The following is a 17,401-nucleotide window of genomic DNA, read 5'->3' on the forward strand; positions in this document are numbered from 1 at the left end:
ACCATGGCCACCGTGGTGTTCCTTTCCCAGTCAATTGATGTCTTTCAGATGTAAGGTCTCAAGTGGCAGTCGCCACAATGACAGGCATTTCAGTGGGAAGGGACTAGGAGCAAACACATAATTTGGCGCTGCTGCTCCCAAGGATCCCCGAGCTCTTGGGATTTCTGCGACACGGAAAGCAGCTCCACAGGAGAAAGAAAAGGTTCAAACCAGTCACCAGATCCAAAATTAGCATTTTATTCAGAACGCTGGGGTCAGAGGTGTATTGTTTATAATCTGGTACACAACACAGACGCAAAGCCGTTGTCAGGGTCTTTCCAGTTTAAAAGCTTTTTTTTTCTTTTTTCTCTTTTTATTTATTTTTTTGTTTGTTTGTTTTGTTTTTAAAAAACACACACTTGCTAGTGCTGCCAGTACCAGGCCACCCCTTTTTACTTTTCTTTTCTTTTTCTCTTGTGTGTAATTTTTTTTGGTACAAATTATGTAAAACATTTGTGCTAAGAACTTTTATCCCTCCCCCAAACAAAACAAAACAACAACAAAAAAAGAAAATAAAAAAGAAATTAAAAAAATTAAAAATTAAAAATTGAGTATTCTAACTACAGCTCAACAGTTGAATCAAATGTCACTTTGTTTTGTAAATACTTTATCCATAACGAAAGATATTAACATGCAAAAAACCTGAATCCAAAGTCCAAATAATACATACACATGTTCCGAGTTCTCTGCACTCCTCCATAGTCTATGCTGATAAAACATTATGTACACACACCATTTTTACAGCGAGGTGGAAAAAATACAGGAAATAAAAAAGTGTACATGGATTAAGACCAAAATGTGTCTAACATTCTAGTTTATGAAAAAATTCAATTTTGCTACAAATTGGTGATATGAAAACTCCCTTTATCTGCAACCAGCTGCGTAAGTTTTAAGATTTTAGTGGAAAAAAAAAAACTAAAGTCTAAAACTAGAAGTAATGTACATTTTTCTTATCTCATGGTCTCACCCCCCCTCCCCAAGGTAACAAAATCACTCCATGAGTTAATTTTTTAATCTGTTCATTTCATTCTGTATCTTAACAAAAGCAAATGCATTGTAACAAAAGTGTGTTGAAGCATATCACGTTTAACTTTCTGCTCCCGCCACAAAATATTTTGTCTTTTCCTTATTGTTTCAGAAATCAGTACCATTAAAGCCTTAAACAGAAAACTAATTCCAATCTGAAAAAGGTACAAAAAGGCACATAAAATCCCAGTGCTTCTGTACTGTAAAATTCAAGTGTAGCTGACAGTATCGGATCACTGATATTCCCTGGGAGCCCAAACTGGTTCGCAGCCTACGCCAAAGCCTCCAGCAAGCACGGTGCTAGTGACTACAGAGTTAAAGCCTAGCTTCTGTACGCTTTTTGGGAATATCAGGTGAAACTGTTCGTACTTGTCCAAAAGCCAAGTCCGTCCCATCCTGCCGGTCGGTCAGTCGTCGCCGCCGCCGTACATGTCGGCCAGCTTCTTGAAGCGGGGTCCCCAGTCATTCAGGTAGTCATAGTCCTGGTCCCCGCCGCTACTGGAGGAGTTGAGAGAGCTCAAGGAGCCGGCCGTGGAGCCGCTGCCCTCGTAGTCGAAGACCAAGAGCGAGTCATACGGCGGAGCTGTGGGGTCGTTGTCAGCAGCTTTAAGGCCCTAGGTTGGGAGAGACAGGAAGGAATTACTGGAGGGTTCCAGTTGCCAGAGCACAAGGTCACCCCAGAGCCCTCGAGGAATCACAACTTGCTCAAAGGTTCCCATTGGCAAGATCACAGCCATTTCAGCACATAGGGAAAAAAAAAATGGGTGGGGGGGGGGTGACTAGGGCATCGAAGTCAGACAATTATCTTTTTCAGGGAATCAATCCTAAGGGTACCCATGACATAAGAAGAGGGTGGTGACCGGTTGGGGCGTATGTTTGACAGATGGAAGAAAGGGGTCATTTGTTGGTAGCTGGTAAGAGAAGATCTTAAATGATGTGATATATGGAGACGGATGGCTAGGTCAAAAGAAAATATTTACCAAAATGCAACTTAAATTTTAAGGTGGTAATTACTACGAGAACAACAAAATCAATCAATCATTGAACATTAACAACACTTTCCTTGACAGGACATGTAATAAATGTGACTAAAAGTTCATGGGATAAGAGCAGTTTTGAAAGAGTAATTTAACTTACTAGTAGATCAGATAATATGAAACAAACACAAAGGTCCTTGTGATACATGGACCTGGAGAGGGATTTTTTTGGGGGGGTGGGGATTAAGAATCTGAACACAAACTACACGTGTATCAAAGAGGACATATATAAAGAATCAAGTGGTCCTTGGTTCTCTATCTGTTCAAAATGTACTTTAGAAGGCATGATCATACCAGAAAGCGCATGACAAATATCAGAACTATGAAATCTAGGCAAACACCAGGAAATTGAAAAAATGAAAACTGAGATGACCATGAAGACCGAATTCATGGAGAAAGTGACATTGACCTGATTTTGGAAGGCTATCAAAGGATGACTGATGAGAGGTCAGATGTGATACTACACAGAGAGTCACATCAGATCACCTTATTATTGGAACATAATTAAGTGTGGAGTTAATTGATATAGTGTGAAAAGATAGGGCAACTTCTAGGTATTCTGTTCACAGCACAGGGGATCCACGCGGAAATAATCACAGAAATGAAGACAGTCTCAGAAAGACGAATGTGTATTTTCTGTAATTTGTGGTTCTTGGAATTCATGCGTATATACAAAACTGCGTGTGTGTATTTATACACATGAATTTATGGTATGAAAGTAGAAGTGAATGGCTGTGGAACAAAGACCAATGGGAAAGAAGAGAGTAAAAAGGGTGTGGCTAAGGGGTATGGGAGTAATATGCCCAATGCACAACACATGCTTGTATGAATTGTCTTATATAAAACACTACCATGTACAATGATTGTATATCATGAAAATTTAAAAGTTTTTTCATAAAGAAGTAGGGTGACATCTATCTTTCATAGGCCACAGAAAGCCATGGCTCAATACTTGTATATAATATAAATATTGGGGAAGGGAGAAATTTTGTCAATATAAAATGAAATATATATATATATATATATATATATATATATATATATATATATATATATATGAGTCTTAAGAATAAGGAACAGAAACTAAGGAGGCAATTAGCATCCACATTCTTAACTCTTGGAAACAGGTGCTTTTAAATATGCAATTGAAGTATCTACAGCTAATTGTTTATTATGCACCACAAAACATCAAAAAAAAAAAGCCTCAGGTCCTTTGGGAATTTTCTCAATTCTATTCTGATGCTCCATAACACAGCAACAACAGTTTTCAAGCAATTAGTGTCTTCTAAGAGCTTCGGATCAGCAGAAGCTGATAGGTGTGTGGTGGCCTCCTTTTCTCTGAGATGTGGATATTTGTCATAGATTTTCTTCCTTGAGAGATTAGTCTTTACAATCCATATGTTTTCCAGTACATATTAACTTATATAAGTGTGATGGTTAGAGTTAATGGTCAATTTACAGAACCCATAATCAACTGGAAGATGATCCTCTGGACATGTCTGTAGGAAAATGATCTGCTGTGGGTGGCACCATTCCCTAACAGGGATCCTGGACTGTATAAATGGAGAGGGAAGTAAGTGAGTAGCATGCACTTGTTCCTCTCTCTCTGCTGACTGAATGTGGTGACCCAGCCACTTGAAGCCTGTGCTTCCTGTCTTCCCGCCTTGATGGGCTATACCCTCCCACTGCGAGCCTGAATAAGTCCTTTCTTCCTTGAATTGCTTCTGTCAGGGTATTTTGCCACAGCAATCAGAAATGAAACTTAGAAAAAAGAAACTTTTTTAAAAATGAGAATGTTCAATCCTCATAAGTTTACAGATAAGGAATAAGGAAGAATCAGGAAAGTTAAGATTGGAGTCAATATGCTGTAGTGTTTCTGAGACTGGATCTGAGTCAACACCTCAACTTTCACCTTGAGTCCCCAGTATTGGCTTATGTGAGACTGTAACAAGGTTATCTGCAGATCAAAAGATACACGGGGTTCAATCCTTCACCAGTGTTGGCCACAGAAAACCTCAGTGAGCACCAGTTAATATTTTAATGGTTACTTTTAAAGAAAAAAATCTTGCATTGACATTTGAAATCAAAGTTAAGACATGTTATTTTAAGAAATAAAACTGCAGCTGCTAGACTCCCATCAAAAACCAGAGCCAAAGCCTACCAACCCTCCCACATCCAAGATTTTCTTCCCAACAATCCTAACCACTTATAATTAGGCACAACTTTCCCTCATATCATGTTATACTATTTCCACTCCAGAAAGGGCTGTTAAATAAAATTTTAAAAGTCTTCAGCAAACCACTTCAATACGTAAAACAAAAATAATTCTGGACGAGACTTTCCTTGCCTTATTTTTAGAATAAGCTACAGTGCAGTTCTGCTAAGACTGAGAACCACAACCTACACTTTCTCAGGATCCCTGTCTCCTTTCTGTGGCAGATTGGGTTGCTGTCCTCAGTGATTCCCCAGGGGAGCACACGCCCAAGATGCCACAAGGGCCTCTCTAGAGTCCCAGTTTACTTGCTCCACCCAGCTGTCGGGCTTGGTTACGGCCAATGCAGTGTGAGGAGCGGGAAGAGAGGCCACTTGAAGGCCTCTGCAGTGCTGCTGACAGTCCTTTCTCTGGTCAGCCTGGAGGATGGTCTGTCACTCACTCAGGCTTTACTTTCCCCCAGTCCTTGCAATGAAAACTACATGTCCATACGGAAGGAGGGCCACCGATGGACTTGGGACTTGTGCAGGAAGTACAGCCATCACTACTGCAGGCCAGCAATAGCTCTCGGTACTACAGCCCCAGGTCTGCAAAAGCTGAAGAATTCACTCTCATTCATTTTATGTAGTCACTGCAAGGCACGCCAGCTCGGTTTCTGTAACTCTAATGCACTGGAGACCAGGGTGTGAACAAACTAGATTCACACCCCACTTGGGGTTTACAGTCACTCAGTATCACCTCATATCCCCCCCCTTTCCTACGAAATCTACCAACTACAAATACAGTGACTAAATGAGTCCTCTAGTTCAGCACCGTCTAGATTTGGTCTACACATGAACTAGACCCCAGGAGAAAAAAGAAAAGCTTCATGGAAATTCCGAGTACAAAGGACTTCCTGAAAACAGGTATTAAGATTTTATTATAAAGAGGTGGGTTGGGGGGTGCTGCACAGTTGCTAGAGAGCTTGCCCAGCATGAAAGAAGCCCTGTGTTTGATTCCTCAACACTGCCTTAACTAGGCGTTGTGGTGCCTGCCTGCAATCATAGCACCCCACAGACAGAGGTGGTAGGATGGGATGTTTAAGGTTATTCTTGGAATGGCTGCAACGCCAGTTCAAGGAGTTCAAGGCCAATCTGTGATATACAATACCCTATCCTGAAAGAGTCAACGGCAGGGTGGTAGAGTGTCAAGTATATCTGGATTCAGGGACTGAAAGGTAAGGACATAGATTTCTGTGTTCAAGTGATTCATGCTACAACTCTCTGGTCCTCACTGGTGTGTCAGAAGACTCTGAGAATCTTCAGCAAATTTCTTAACACATTTAATTCAGCACTCTTTAAGATCAGTGTAATGCTTGAAGGAATCGATCCCATACCTGGTGCTGAGAATCTTAAAAATATTCTTCTCATCTTAAAAAATACACATTTCAGCTTGTATGTTGATCTTCTGACCACCATGGTAGTTTTGAATTTGTTTTCTTTGCTTTTACAAAGGAGTTAAGGCTATAACATGATAAGTGAGAGACAATTGTGCCATGTAGGGCATGGTGTGTTTGTAACTATGAAAGAGTGAAATTACTGACCTGGAAGAATTCTTGGTGAAGCTATCTTTTCAGGGAGGGGTCAAGAACTTTAAGGCCCTTTCACATGCTTAGCATTGGTTTGTACTTCAGAACAGAATGGGACAATTCTGAATGAGGTACTTACTAAAGATCATAGCCAAGCTGAGAAACCGGCAATTACAGCCCTGTGGTCAGAGACTGCAGGATAAATCTGGGGGAGCAGAGTCTTCTGGACCCCTTATGGATTCCTTTATTCTTGGATATGGATACTGTGTCACTTGATGTATAAAGTACCGTTACCAAATTTACAAGCCAACCACGTGATTCTCCTCTCCAGGTTTGACTCAATTTAGAAAGGTGTGCTTGGTTCTTTGGTTCACCTTTCATGGGGCAGAAGATCTCGAACTCTAGATAAATTTATCTGGGTGCCTTTATCAGTTTTCTGCAGTCTCGGGTCCTCTGCAGAGTGCACGCTGTGGCGACTTCTTGCTGAGCTTGTATTTATAGATTTTGGAGCCTATGCTTTTGGGGTGGAGACTCACTTTGATGGGAACTATAAAGACACGCTGCAGAGAGGAACACAAGAGGGACGGAAGGAGAAAAAGCCACTGATCTCCTGACATCGTCCTCTGTAGTCTTTGTCCTAGCTTTACCTCAGCTCCCCATGTCCTGCCTACAGCCGAGCAACGGGGCCTTCTCGCTGTTCTTCTCATCTCAGAACTCCAGCTCCTCTCCTTGGATGAGTGCTGGTCTCTCACTAATGTGGTTTCACTCCCTGGAGGCAAAACGTGCTTTTTAAGGCCTGCATACCTAAGGGGCAGGTTCACTTGATAGACAGTGTTCCATAGGGGAACAGCCACCTATTGGAAAGAAAAGCAACTGCCTTTATTCAAGAAAATTAAACTTAAAATTGATCAACAGGTTAAGTAAATAATAGGAGAGAGAAGCCGAGATAGAAGAATTAGATGGTGTTTTCCCAAGGCCTGATTGATGTCTGGGTAATCAACAAGACAAAAAACAAATCTCTGTGGAGAAACACTGTTTCCCCTCACCTCAGCCTGAACACCTACACCTGAACGGAGCACCAGTTTCCCAAACCTGGAAGTGGAACTCTGCACACAGCGTCCATTTTCATGTTCATTTCCTTCTAGCTGCAGTGTGACTGAAATGCTTCTCAGCATATTTCTATATGATTACCTTATCCACCCATTTACAAATCATCTACCTACTCATCCATCCAACCATCCACCCATCCAGCATCCATCTATCCACTCATTCATGCGCTAGCCCACTGGAAATGCTGTTTCTGCTGTTGAGTTTTTCTTCTCCAGCCATGGGAGTCACACCTGTGGTCCCTCCAGTCACTTCTTGCATCCCCTTGTTTGAATCACTTCAGAGTGTGAGGCCCCTTCCTGCTGAGGCTGTTTTACACTCACGTCCTGCTTTTCAGGACAATGTCTGAGTTCCAGCCTCTCTTCTACAAGAAATCTTTTCCCTAATGCTCCAGACTTAGTTTTCTTTTTTCATCTCAGCATCTAGATTAGGTCTGTCATGATATCTACTCTGTTAAGAGGATCTAAATTTAAAACAAAGTTGGGGCCAGGGGTGGCCGCCCATACCTTTAATCCTAGCACTCAGGAAGCAGAGGTTGTTGGATTTTTGTGAGTCTATAGCTCCAGTACAACCAGGACTACATAGAGTGACCCTGTCTCAAAAATGAAACATAAATAAATAAATAAAACGCAGGTTGACATAATAGTACACCATTTTACATTATATATCTACGCTAACATTACTAACCTCTTTGGTTATAGAGAATTTAATTTAAGATGTGATTATTTTTATAACTAGAGATTTAATTGTTTTATTTTCAATTAAAAGACCATTGGGAATCTTTTACTGATAAAAAATTGTGTGCAATAATCATTACTGCATTTTTAACAATTCAGAGACTCTATTGTATGACATGTACATTTTACACATATCATCTATTTTTTGTAGTTGTTTTGGTTTTCAAGACAGGGTTTCTTTGTGTAGCCCTGCCTGTCCTGGAACTTGTTCTGTAGACCAGGCTGGCCTTGAACTCACATAGAGCTGCCTGCCTCTGCCTCCAGAGTGATGGGATTAAAGGTATGTGCCATCATACCTGTCCACACATGCCATTTTATTAAGCTCTCACAACAACCTTAAAAGAAGGTTCTATTTTGTTCCATGCTTACAAAAAAATTCCTTAATTAAAAAAAAGAAAAAAGAAGACAATTGGAAGCTCAGAGACTAACTGCAAGGATCTGGACCTTGTACCAAATCCCAGTGCTTTGAGATGAGCTGGATTTGAACTCAGACAAGCCCCTCAGTCCTCTAGGAGTGAAATGATACACTTTAAAGTAGACAAACTAATGTAACTAACAAGAGAAAGAGGCAGTTTAAGCTTTAGTAGTTTTAACAAATTCTTCTACAAGGCCCTTCTGGATGTTCTAAGCAATGTAAGTCAGAAGTCAGTCTTTTCACAGAAGGGCACACATGGTTTTAATTCCTCTAAGATAAGGGCATGTGAGATTAATGCAGTTATTGAAGATACGCTAATATCTACTAAGGAGCTGAGATTAAATGAATTTATTTCAATTTTCTCACCTTCTGAAGGTCGTGTTTAAAAATGCAAACAGGATAAAATTCTAACTAAAATCTGAAAACAGGTGTTTTGTTCTACTCTTCCTGCTTGACTAGAAATGAGTTCTCTTGTGAGATTCAGGGCAACGTTCATTCATTATTTAAATAAACAAGCTAGAGAATGTTCTCATGAGCTACCCTACTCCTTATATCTGTAAAAGCGCTCCAATTATAATCACCACTATATTATTCTTCCTTTGGAACATTTGGTCCTCTGCTAAATCAAATAAGACCTGGAGATAAATAAATCTGTATGTATTTGCAATGTTTTCACAAAGTGTGCTGGAGTTCTTTCCAGGTGCCTTCAAATGTTTCAAAATACATGTATTTATTTTTGTTTGCCAAGTTAATGAAAGATATTGAGCGAGTCGTAATGGTTACCTGGGATGGAAGATTCCTCATGGTGCTTCTGAGAATTCTGTAACTTTTAGGGCATATTGGTCTCAATTCCTTTGCCCACAGAACTAACTATTATATCCTGGTACTCTCTTTTGTTGCTTTTGAGACACCTTAATCTGCTTGGAGTTTTCTCCTGCTTCTAATCGTAGGACTATTTTGCTGTCATTGTTTCGGGTTTTTGTGAGACAAGGTGTCCTTTAGATAAGGCTGATATGGAAACCATTATGTAGCCAAGAATGACCTTGAGCTGGTGCTCCTGCCTCTACTGAGTGCTGGGACTATAGGTGTGTGCCACCACCGACAGTTTAATGTGGTGCTGGGGATTGAACTCAGGGCTTTGTGCAAGCTATAGCTACAATCACTTCACTGGTCCTTGGACATTTCAAGGCCTGTTTGTGGTTACCTTTCTTCTTTCTCCGTATCTTGAGATAATACTCAGTTTCACGGATTTGCTGCTATTTTGAAAATGACTACAAATGGGGCCCTTTCATCCATTTATTCATTCATTAACCAAAGTGTCTTGCACTACCCCATCCAATCACCCCAGGAATAAGGACCCATTTCCCGGGCCACAGGAGACCTCAGAGGGATGCTGAATGGAACTACAAATGGTCTTTAATGAGTGGGGGTAAGCCTCAGGTAGCGATGGGGTGACACTGGATAGTGTCTATCTCTACTCTGTGTCCTGCCCCTTTCTGGCTTGGTAAGGCCTCATAAAGGAAAAATGAGTTTAAATCTGGAAGAACAGAATCCAATTACAAGCCAAGGGTGCAAAGCACAAATAAAGCCCCCTTTCAATGCTCAGCAATACGCAGGCTGGTGAGGGACCAGAGGTGGAACTGGAACACGTACAGCCCTGGCATGAGGGGCCAGCTGTGCATGTGAGCATCACGTCAATACTGAATAGAGGCTCCTCGACTGAGGATGGGTGGAGTCATGTCCCCACCAACACACTGACAAGACTGTAAGTGAAAACACACTTAATACATCTAAAGTACTGAACCTCACAGCTCAGCCACACAGAACAAGAAATAGCCTTTGCTCTAGAGAACTACTCATATACTCAGGTGAGAGATGAAAATATTGACAGTTGCACCCTCAAATGGAAGAGAGAATATCGACATTCACACTCTTCAATGGCAGACAGGATATTTACAGTCACACTCTAGGCAGCTGGGGAGGATTATGTCGGGAGAGGCATCATTTGGTCTTTCCAGACATATCAAGCACAGTTTCATAGACAAGGTGTTCACACTGGATCCTTATGGCTACAGTAGCCTTGCAGATCAAGAATGTGTAAGTTTTTCCTGTTCAAAGGGTCATGCTTTGGGGGATTGCAAACATCTTAGGGCTGCAATGTAAGAAGAACTTGGGGAATGAGGGAAATGGCAGGAATCAGGACGTGATTAGCCTTATAACTGCACTTAGTGCTTGATTTTTATTTCCAAGAGAAGACTATCAGAGCTGAGATTGATTCGCACAGTGAACTGATACCAGAGGGCCACATAGAAGCACCTAAGCTTTTGAATTCTACACATCAACTCTTGATTGCAAGGAAATCCAGTTCTCACACCTATAGTTCTAAAATTCATTTTATCTTAAAACTCAACAACCAAGAGGATAATTCAACCACATTTTCTCAGAACAACACACAACAAACCCAGACACAAGCCCATTGGGTATTCTTACATAAAGAAAAACCTCTAAAGCTGTTTATAATTTCCTGCAATTGTCTCTAAGCAAGTCTGTGTGTAAGAACAGGGCAAGTCTGAACATAGATTATAGAAAAAGGGAGATACTGGCATTCTTTTTTTTTTAACCTACTATATAATCTTAATCTATATCTGCCACAAATTAATCTGTTACCTACTTAACAGAAGTCAGCATGTTTAGAAGCAGCCTCATTTCACTCAGGAACAGACAGCAATAGAAAGTTATAGATGCTGTGAAATACTCCAAATCTGTTTTAAAACTTGGTCAAATAAGTTATGATTCTTACACTTTATTTATTGTGTGTGTGTGTACATGCCACTGTGTTCATATGGAGGTGAGAGGACAACTTGTGAGGATCAGCTCTCCCCTTCTACCACGTGGGTGTCAGGGTCAAACTCAGATCATCAGATGGTGGCATGTGCCTTTATCCACTGAGCAAAATTGCCAGTCTCCATTTCAAAACTTACTACATAGGCACCTCTACAGTAGACTGCTGACATTTATATACTTTATAGTGATGCCAATAAAGCCCAGGAAACAAGAGGCTCATGTCGTGGAATATTACTTTAACTAGGCAAAGATGTGTTACATTTGTTTTTGTTGCATTTGTTTAATATGTGAAGATGTGTTGCTACTTCACCTTGCCTGCCTAAGGCACCTGACTGGTCTAATAGAAAGCTGAACAGCCAATAGGTAGGCAGAAGAGGGATAGGCAGGTTGGCGGGCAGAGAGAGTAAGTGGGAGGAGGAATCCAGGTTCAAAAGAGAGAGAAGAAGAAAGAACTAGGGAGACAATGGGACCAGCCAGTCAGGCAGCCATCAGCCAGCCAGACAAGGAGTAGGACGTACAGAATGAAAGGTTAAAAAGCCCCAAAGTCAAAATGCAGATGAAGAGAAACAGGTTAGTTTAAGTTATAAGAGCTAGTGAGACAAGCATAAGATAAGGCCAAGCATTCATAACTAATATTATCTCTGTGTCATGATTTGGGAGCTGGTTGGCGGCCAAAAGAAAGCCTGCTACAGGCTCACCAACACATGACTAAAGTCACATGCAATGGCCACCTTGCACGTTGTGACGTATGGAGACCAGTGTTGACTTTGGAGTGCCCAGCATCTGAGCAGTGAACACAGCTCCTGCTACACATTCTGTCAGTAGCAACAGCCTGTCTTATATGAACAATAAAAATCCTGGGAGAGAATTTGAGTAAAAGCCTGGCCAATATCTAAACAGAAGAAGCACAAGTCATTCTCTGTCAAAACTTTAGTATCAGCCATTGGACTCTTGGGAGCAATGAAATTAAGGAACGACAGAGAACTCTGACATCCGACAGAGAATTCGCTCTCTTACGCGGAGGCTTTTAAACCTCCTCTGCAAGGCCAGTGTTCAAATCACATGGTATTTAACTTAGCCACTCTTTCAACTAATGCCATGTGATGAGTTGATGGGGATGTGGTGAATTCTCAGCAGCTATGGGTTCAAAGGGTACAGTGAAGAAAAAGGCAAAGAGAACTCCTGTTAGATTACTAACACTAATAAATGAAGTTAGAGTGCAGGGCAGTACTAGTCTGTTTGTTGCTTGTAGTCTAGAGGAAAAAAATCCTTCTTAGAGAGAACGGCTGCTACTTCTAATGTATGATGAATGCCATTGTACAATGCAGCTTGGTTGAAACAATTCAGGGTTCTGGGAAGACAGGTCAGTTTATAATGTGCCTCCTCTGCAAGCTTGAGAACCTGAGTTTGATCCTCAGTGTCCATGTGAAAAAAAGTCAGTCTGGGTTGCATATGCTTATAATCACAGCACTGGGGAGATGGAAACAGGCAGACGGTCCTGGGAGCTTGATGGCCAGCCAGGCTAGTCCACACGGTGAGTTCCAGGTCAGTGAGAGATTCTGTCTCAAAAAATCAAGACAGACAGTGCCTACGGAATGTTACCCTAGGTTGTCCTCTAGTCTCCAAACAGGTATGAATGTAGGTTCACACATACACCAGCTCATACATGTACACCTGCACATACATTAAAAAAAAAAACAGTTTGCTCTCTGTCATTAGAGTCATATCTGTTTTCAGATAAACATAAACTCAAAAATAATGATATTTTAATGAATTGTATTCAATATATTCAACACATTTGTCCCAAATGTGTTGCTCACAGAGACCTAACATTAAGCACACAATAAAATGCTCTACAAGAAAGTGAGTCATTTTCTTCAAAGGTGTAGCCCCTGGTTAGTTGCTAATGCTCCTATATATAACGCCCAACTCATGCCATGCAACTAACCCTAATTAAACACTTGGGTTCACCACAAAGAAAGACATGAAAGCAGAAAAGGGGACCATTTGGGAGGAGGAGGGGGATGAGTGAGTGGGGGGTGTGGTCAAGAGATGTAATGGGGGTGAATAAACAAAACACATTATACATGTGCATACAATATCATAATGAAACTGATTCTGTATAGTTAATATGTGTTAATGAAATAAAATTTTAAAAAAAGAGTCTCTGCACCTCATTGATGAAGTCCCCAATGTCCCCAGGGTGTGGGGCTGCAGATCGGACAGGGTACTGTGGCTCGGCATGGACGGGCCTCTCGTCTAGCCGTCTGATCCCCACAGGCTTGATGGCGTCGGGCTCTACGGTATCTGGCTGCTGGAGCTGGCTCAAGTCATAGTCCTGCAAGAGAGGGAATCATAAATCCATGGGAGAGGAGCCCCAAGAAGGAGGAAGATTACAACCTTTGTTTTTAAACACATATTCGGAACGCATGGAAATGAGTGCAATTTAACATAATGGAAAAGTTGCCACTAGGAGTTTTCCATGTTATGATTAAATATTTCTTTCACACAGCTCTTTCTTCTGTGTTTTCCATCTCTGCAGTCTGTGCTCCATCTGTTTTAAAGCACTCCTCATCAGCTCCCAATGGGAAACAGCAGTGTGATGAGGTCTCACTACAAGATGACTAAGGATCCAACTACAGCATGCCCTGGATCAGCAAGGCACTAATGTCTTCAACATCAAAAACAAGTAATGGGGTATATTTCTCTGCTCTCTGAGAAAGCACTGGTGCATCAAGGTTGAAACCCAACCTTCCATCCCTCCCTTCCTTCCAGAGTCTTGAATTTCTTATCCATAAATTATGGTCTATGGGCCAGTCTGAATTGTGCCCTAGTTTTCCTTAAGAATGGCCTTCATATTTTCAAAGAGTTACTTAAAATATCAGACAAGAAAAATAAGCCCCAGGGACTCTGTGTAGCCCACAGAACCAAAATACTTTCTTGTCTTTCCTTTAGAGAAACAGTTTGATCTAGGCGTGCTAGGCCAGGATGAGTCTGGATTCCTTTCTATGTAGCCCTGTAGAATGTTCTGGAGAAACAGCCTGTGCATTTGCAGAGAGGCAAGGTGATGCTGTGAAAAGGGTCCTCTGGGCATAGGCTGGACTCTCCCAACTGTTTTCAGTTAATGCACCAGCCACCTGCTCAGGAGTACACAAGGAAACCAACTATACATTGAAACAGAATCCAATTCCAGTTTGGGCAAACACTGTAGTTTTCAAACCTCTACATCAGTGGTTCTCAGCATGTGGGTCGTAACCCCTTGGGAGTCACATATCAGATATCCTGCATATCAGACATTTCCATTACAAGTCACAACAGTAGCAAAATTATAGTTATGAAGTTGTAACAAAATAATTTTATGGTTGGGGGGTCACCACAACATGAGGAGCTGTATTAAAGGGTCGCAGCATTAGGAAGATTGAAAAACACTGGTCTACATTCTGGTTACAAAACGACAAGTCCTGAGCTTACCCAAAGTGCTTAACCATTCAACACTGACATTCACAGAAAACACCAACTTTCTAGTATTGGTTCAGCCTGCGCTGCTCTGTCTAAACTCAGCTTAAATGCTTTCTAAGTATCTTCACAGTGGGTCTGATTTATTCAGAACTCAAACAGTTACTATGTCTGGCAGTGTGCTAGGTGCTGTACATATGCCTGCTCATTTAATCTTTTTAACACATTTTATCATCTCCGTTTAAGAGATGAAGACATAGAGTTGCAATGAACCCAAGTCACCCACCCATGGTCCTGGAGATATTAGCACACAAACAGACTTGGACTGTGGATGTGTTAGACTCCACAGCCTGGCTCCTTTCACAGCCTACGACAGTGAGTCAAGCCCATGCTACAAGAATGGATTTAAAGAGAGATGAGCTGCATAGATCATCTGGACAAAGAAAGGAAAGCCGAGGAACAACTGAAGAAGTATCCAGGGACACAAAGGGGAGTTCAGAAAACCCCATATCCACAATGGACCGGCCACTCTGCCAGTCTCTTCATGAAGAATTTCTGCCTGTCTAATTTTTTACCAGTCCATGAAGAATGCTTCATTGTTGCCTTTCTAGATTGTGGGTGACAGACTCTGAGGGGGCTGAGTAGCTTGTTCAAAGTCACATGGTTAGTAGGTCAGAATTCGAATTAAAACTATGGTGCCTATCTTCAATGTGTCTGATTTTACATGTAACACTAGGCCGGTGGAGAAGTATTTCTCACAACATTATTCCCTCTGAGTAATTATTTACCTACAGTTTGATGCGGCTGGGTGGGTAATGGCCCTGGCGTAGGTGGATGGACAAGCCACCTTGACCAGGAATGTGCCATGTAGGGTATGGAGAAGGTCAAGCCATAGAGGGGCACAAAGGGTAAGACAGGAAGGTCACAAACTTTGAATATCACTCATGTTTAAAAGATCCAGTTGGACAATTGGCTTTAGGTGTGAGCCTTGAACTACATGTTGGCTAGAGAGACACTGTTGTGGAAGGAGATGAACAGCATGAACGAAGACCTGGGAAGGATGCCTCAAGTCATCCATAAACAACCAGGGAGAGAGGCTTTAGCAATGACGTGCTCCAGTTTCAAAGTTAGAGAATTTCTGAGCTGTTGAGTATCTTAGAGGTCTAAAGTGACATGCCTTGAGAAAGTCTTTAAATCAGTGCAAAGAGAGAATGATTTCAAGAACGGTAGATGCTTTCACAGAAAGAAATGAGGTTTTCAGGCCATGTTTAATTGTTCAACTAGTGAATGCAGGAGAGGCCAGTGAAGCAAGGGTATCCTCAATCAATACAAGGGTATCCTTGTCCTAGAAAAGGGAAGGGAAGTGGTAAGAATATTGACAGCTAACAAATGCTTCTACCCTCAGCATGAAATCACTTTATTAGGAAGTCTTAATTACAGAAAAACAAGTTAATCTTATGTTTAAAGACAGTCTTTTATCAGATGATAGTCCCTGATACTCTTGGATGTATCTCGTGATACTTTAATGTGACAGTAATGAGAACATACAGGATGTGGTAGTTCGATTAAGAATGGCCCCCACAGGCTCATAGAATTGCATGCTTAGTCATTGGGAGTGGCACTACCTGACAGGTATTAGAAGGTGTGGCGTTGTTAGAGTAGGTGTGGCCGTGTTGGAGGATGTGTGTCACTGGGGGTGGGCTTTGGGGTTTCAAATGCTAAGCCAGGCCCATTCTCTCTCTTGCTCTTTCTGGAGCCTGCAAGTCTGGGTGTAGAACTCTGGGCTCCTTCTCCTGCACCATGTCTGCCTGCATGCCACCACACATCTCCCCATGTTCCCCACCACAGTGGTAATGGACTAAACCTCTAAAACTGTAAGCAAGCCCCAAATTAAATGGATTCTTTCTTTTTTTTTTAAGATTTATTTATTTATTTTATGTATACAGCATGTGTGACTGCAGGCCAGAAGAGGGCACCAGATCTCATTACAGATGGTTGTGAGCCACCATATGGTTGCTGGGGATTGAACTCAGGACCTCTGGAAGAGGAGTCAGTGCTCTTAACCTCCGAGCCATCTCTCCAGTCCAAATGGTTTCTTTTTTAAGAGTTGCCATGTTCACGGTGTCTCTTCACAACAACAGAATACTGACTAAACCTGAGGGGTTTCTTTTCTATAGCAAATGAAGAAAGCCTGATGGTTTAACTTATGACATTCTACCACTGGACAGGCCCCTCTACTCTGACTTCCCAGCAATGTCCACTGTATCTTCAAGTTGCAAATTCAAGCACATTTCAACTGGCTAGCACCACTTAAAAAATTCAGATAAATTGCTAACCGTTAGACACATTTCTGATAGGAAAACTGAAAGCTCTATAAAATAAGGGAAAGTTCCCATCCTTCCAGGGTGACACACTGCAGCAGCTCCCCCCTCAACAGCATTGTCTCCTGGCCAGCATCACTTACAAAGCATAGGTACACACTCAGACAGCAGGTTACCAATCTGCAGGTATTTCTTTTTGAAGTGCTGACCTACTTCTGTAAGAATGAGAGGGTAGGGTTGAGGAGATGGCTCACTGGGTGAGAATATTTGCTGTGCCAGCATGAGGACCTGAGTTCAGATCCCCAGCACCCACACAAACAGCTGTATGATGCTGTCATCTACGTGCTGATGTGGGTGCAGGCGGAGAAAGGAGGATTGCTGACGCTGGTTGGCTTTCTGTCCAGCTTCAAGTTCAGTGAAAAACAAAACTGTCTCAAAAAGATAAAATAGGACACGCCTTGTCATCCACTTAGCTCAGCATACACACACACACACACACACACACACACACACACACACACACACACACACAAATACATACATATGTGCATATACTACAAATGCTCATACATATAACACACACACACACACACACACACACACACACACACACACACACACACACACACACACACACACC

The 17,401-nt window shown here is 41.7% G+C and overlaps 1 protein-coding gene across 1 annotated transcript in view; it reads right to left on the reverse strand.

Moving 5' to 3' along the window:
• Positions 1–216: 216 nt before the first annotated feature.
• The window catches only part of Cdh2 (cadherin 2), a 221,964-nt gene continuing 204,779 nt past the window's right edge, over positions 217–17,401 (reverse strand). Inside the window, exons 15-16 of the mRNA XM_052741599.1 lie at positions 13,158–13,322; positions 217–1,679 (exon numbers count right to left, since the gene is read on the reverse strand). Coding sequence (XP_052597559.1) covers positions 1,473–1,679; positions 13,158–13,322 — 372 coding nt within the window. The 3' untranslated portion in view covers positions 217–1,472. The remainder of the gene's footprint in view (positions 1,680–13,157; positions 13,323–17,401) is intronic.

Source organism: Peromyscus californicus, unplaced genomic scaffold, assembly GCF_007827085.1.
Source record: "Peromyscus californicus insignis strain IS unplaced genomic scaffold, ASM782708v3 Scaffold_17__1_contigs__length_78620276, whole genome shotgun sequence".
Taxonomy (NCBI): Eukaryota; Metazoa; Chordata; class Mammalia; order Rodentia; family Cricetidae; genus Peromyscus; species Peromyscus californicus.